This window comes from Myotis lucifugus, unplaced genomic scaffold (genome assembly GCF_000147115.1).
Source record: "Myotis lucifugus unplaced genomic scaffold, Myoluc2.0 scaffold_211, whole genome shotgun sequence".
Taxonomy (NCBI): domain Eukaryota; kingdom Metazoa; phylum Chordata; class Mammalia; order Chiroptera; family Vespertilionidae; genus Myotis; species Myotis lucifugus.
The window spans coordinates 1,153,010-1,156,516 of NW_005871259.1; the positions used below are offsets into that span (position 1 = coordinate 1,153,010).

The 3,507-nt window shown below is 62.8% G+C and overlaps 1 protein-coding gene across 1 annotated transcript in view; it reads left to right on the forward strand.

Annotated features, from left to right (window-relative positions):
* Window positions 1-136: 136 nt before the first annotated feature.
* INSRR (insulin receptor related receptor) overlaps window positions 137-3,507 on the forward strand; it is an 11,327-nt gene continuing 7,956 nt past the window's right edge. Inside the window, 7 exon segments of the mRNA XM_023761527.1 lie at window positions 137-146; window positions 1,078-1,381; window positions 1,476-1,618; window positions 1,829-1,973; window positions 2,097-2,311; window positions 2,521-2,647; window positions 2,957-2,963. Coding sequence (XP_023617295.1) covers window positions 137-146; window positions 1,078-1,381; window positions 1,476-1,618; window positions 1,829-1,973; window positions 2,097-2,311; window positions 2,521-2,647; window positions 2,957-2,963 — 951 coding nt within the window.

Here is a 3,507-nt window from a genome sequence, read left to right on the forward strand (position 1 = left end):
CTAGGCTGTGGTAGCAGTTCTGGTCCTGAGAAAAGAGACCACAGCACAGGTGCCCAAGGTGAGCTGACAGTGTTGTACGAGGGAGGTTGGGAGCTGGGTAGAGAAAGGAGGAGGCGGCAGATGAAGGACAGGACAGATGAGGACAAGTACGTGAGGTGGGAACTTCTTTAGGAAGTAAAGTGCACGGAGAGGAAACAAAAGGAAGGGAGGTGAGAAAGGGGGGAGTAGGATAAGGAGGGGGTGGGGGGGAGGAGGAGTTGAAAGTTCTAGGGGAGGGGAGGCAGACCTTTCAGAGTCTGGGAGCAGAGCGGGGGTCCCCCAAACCGGGGCTCTTTCCAACAGTTTCTGGAGATCAGCTTCCCTCACCCTCAGCCTCAGGGCAGAAGAGTAACCAGATCCCGACTGTATCCTCTCAGCCCCACCTCCCTGCAGCCTCCCTGTTGGCTGTAAACACAGCTGCTGCGCGTCCTCTCTCGTGGCCTCTCGCGTGTACAGTGTCAACACGCCCTGGCTGACCCCCGCCACATGCACGCTCCCGCAGACATGCAGCTGCCCCTGTGCAGATTCCCAGGCCGCCGCTTCCCCAGCCCCCAAACCACCCACTTTTGCTTGGGGCTGCCTCCCACCCAGGGCAGAGAGCTGAAGAGGGAGGAGGTCTGGACAGGGGCCTGGGGGAAATGACCAGTGGCGGCCCCTTCTTCCACACACTCCCAGGCCCACCTTGCCCTGGGCCAAGCTGCTCAGGAGAAGCTGGCTGTTTCCCCCTGGCGCCGTGCCCAGCGATGATCTGGGCACCAGGCCTAGACAGGACAGCAGGCGGGGGAGCAGCAGCCCTGATGGACAAGGTCACTGGTCTGTGCTGAGTTCTGACACCCCTGACTAGGCACTGTGGGAGGTGGGGAGCCACAGAGGGGAGCCACGGTCCTTGTCCTCAGCAGCCCTGCCTGAGGAAGCCAGCAGCCAGTGTTATCTGAATGGGAGTGGACTGGGTTCAGACTAAGAGGGTTACCCAGAGGGAGGGGTTGGGGCCAGGACCGAGGAGGCTGGATGCAGTCTCACACAGCACTCTGCCCACAGTGTGCCCCTGTCCCCATGGACTGGCCTGCACAGCAGGGGGTGAGTGCTGCCACATCGAATGCTTGGGGGGCTGCAGCCAGCCGGACGACCCCAGTGCCTGCGTTGCCTGCCGCCACTTCTACTTCCAGGGCGCCTGCCACCAGGCCTGCCCTCCAGGCACCTACCAGCACGAGTCGTGGCGCTGTGTCACAGCCGAGCTCTGTGCCAGCCTGCGCTCTGTGCCCAGCCTCCCCTCCACCTTTGGCATCCACCAGGGCAGCTGCCTGGCCCAGTGCCCTCCGGGCTTCACCCGTAATGGCAGCAGGTGAGTGGAGGGCGGGTGGGGGTCACCCTGGGAGTATCAAGAAGGTCCACCCTGGTCCAGGGCTCATGCCACACCCTCTGCTTGCCCCTGCCAGCATCTTCTGCCACAAGTGTGAGGGGCTGTGCCCCAAAGAGTGCAAGGTGGGCACCAAGACTATCGACTCCGTCCAGGTGGCACAAGACCTGGTGGGCTGCACCCACGTGGAGGGGAGTCTCATCCTCAATCTTCGCCAGGGCTGTCAGTACCTCCCTCTGGGCCATCCCTCTCTCCGGGCCCCGCCCTTCCTCCCTGCCACGCCCCTTACAGAGGCCCAGCTAAAGCACCACTTCCCATTACCCTGGGTCCCGGGCTGAGGACCCCCCTTCCCTGCATCCCACTGAGCCCCCTGCCCTGTGGGACCCACCACTGTCCCTGCCCCTGCTCCAGCCCTGTCCTCCCTCTCCCCAGACAACCTGGAGCAGGAGCTGCAGCACAGCCTGGGGCTGGTGGAGACCATCACTGGCTTCCTCAAAATCAAGCACTCCTTCGCCCTCGTGTCCCTGGGCTTTTTCAAGAACCTCAAACTAATCCGGGGAGATGCCATGGTGGATGGGTAAGCTTCTGACCAGACCCCTCTATCCCACCTTCCCTACACTCCCAAGAGGAGCCCATAGGGCACCTCCTCCCACCCCCGCCCCCACCTCCCGTTTGGAACAAGGTCCCCTCCGGCCCCCAGGAACTACACTCTGTACGTGCTGGACAACCAGAACCTGCAGCAACTGGGGTCCTGGGTGGCGGCGGGGCTCACCATTCCCGTGGGCAAGATCTACTTCGCTTTCAACCCACGCCTCTGCTTGGAGCACATTTACCACTTGGAGCAGGTGACCGGCACGCGGGGGCGGCAAAACAAGGCGGAGATCAACCCCCGGACCAACGGAGACCGCGCCGCCTGTGAGGCCCCAACCCCGACCCCAACCCCGACCCCAACCCCGAGGGGGAGCGAGCACACGGCCGTGCAGCGGGGTGGGAAGGGGCGCTTGGAGCGGACCGGGCGATAACTTGTCCTCAGAGGCTGCGTTGGGGGTGGGATGCCGCGGGGTCCAGGTCGGGGCTTGGAAGCAGGCGGTTGAGAGCAGGTGTTCGCCACTCGCCCCGCCCAGGCCAGACTCGCACCCTGCGCTTCGTGTCCAACGTGACCGAGACCGACCGCATCTTACTGCGCTGGGAGCGCTACGAGCCGCTGGAGGCCCGAGACCTACTCAGTTTCATCGTGTACTACAAGGAGTCGTGAGTCCCCTCCGGGACAGGGGCGGGGCCAGCCGGGGCGGGGCCAATCGGGGTAGGGGCGGGGCCAACCGGGGGCGGGGCCAACCTGGGCGGGGCGGGGCCAACCGGGATGGGGCGGGGCTAGGGCGGGGACCAGAGGGGCGGGGCGGGACGGGAGCAAAATCCTCCTGACTGAAGGCAGCAGAAGGCAGGCTGAGAGGGTTACCCTCTTAGTCTGGACCCTAAGTCGCACTCCCTGTAGGGTCCACCACCTCTGGCCTCTCCCCTCACCTTCATCCCTCCGCGTTTAGTCGGTGAGAGTGTCCTCAGATACACCGTATTGTGAGTTTGATCCCCAGTCAGGGTACATACAAGTAATAAATGCATAAATAAGCAGAACAACAAGCTGTGGGGCGTCAGGCAGCCAGGACCCTAAGTCGCACTCCCTGTAGGGTCCACCACCTCTGGCCCCTCCCCTCCCCTTCATCCCTCTGCGTGTGGTTTTCACCTCACCCAGGGAAATGGGGCGGGGAGTCAGGACTTCTGAGAGCCAGGGAGAGGCGCCCGCTGGGAAGGCTTGGATAATTAAACTTCAATTCACTATGCTAATATTCTGTACTGACCACATGCTCCTGCCCCAGCAGCGGTCTGGGGAGCGGCCACTAATTTGGCCAGTTTTCTATGCAGTGTGGCCAGCATTTCATTAAAGCCTGGCGAAGGAAGAGGGCAGGGACGCTTGGGAGAGAGTGCACTGACCAAAGCCCGAGGGTTAGTGCTTAGGCCGCAGGAAGGACTTCCCCAAAAGCGTGGCCAGGACTCAGAAACAGAAGTCCTTACCCGGAGAGATGGATTTGGGATGGCAGGCTGGGAGGGCAGGGGTG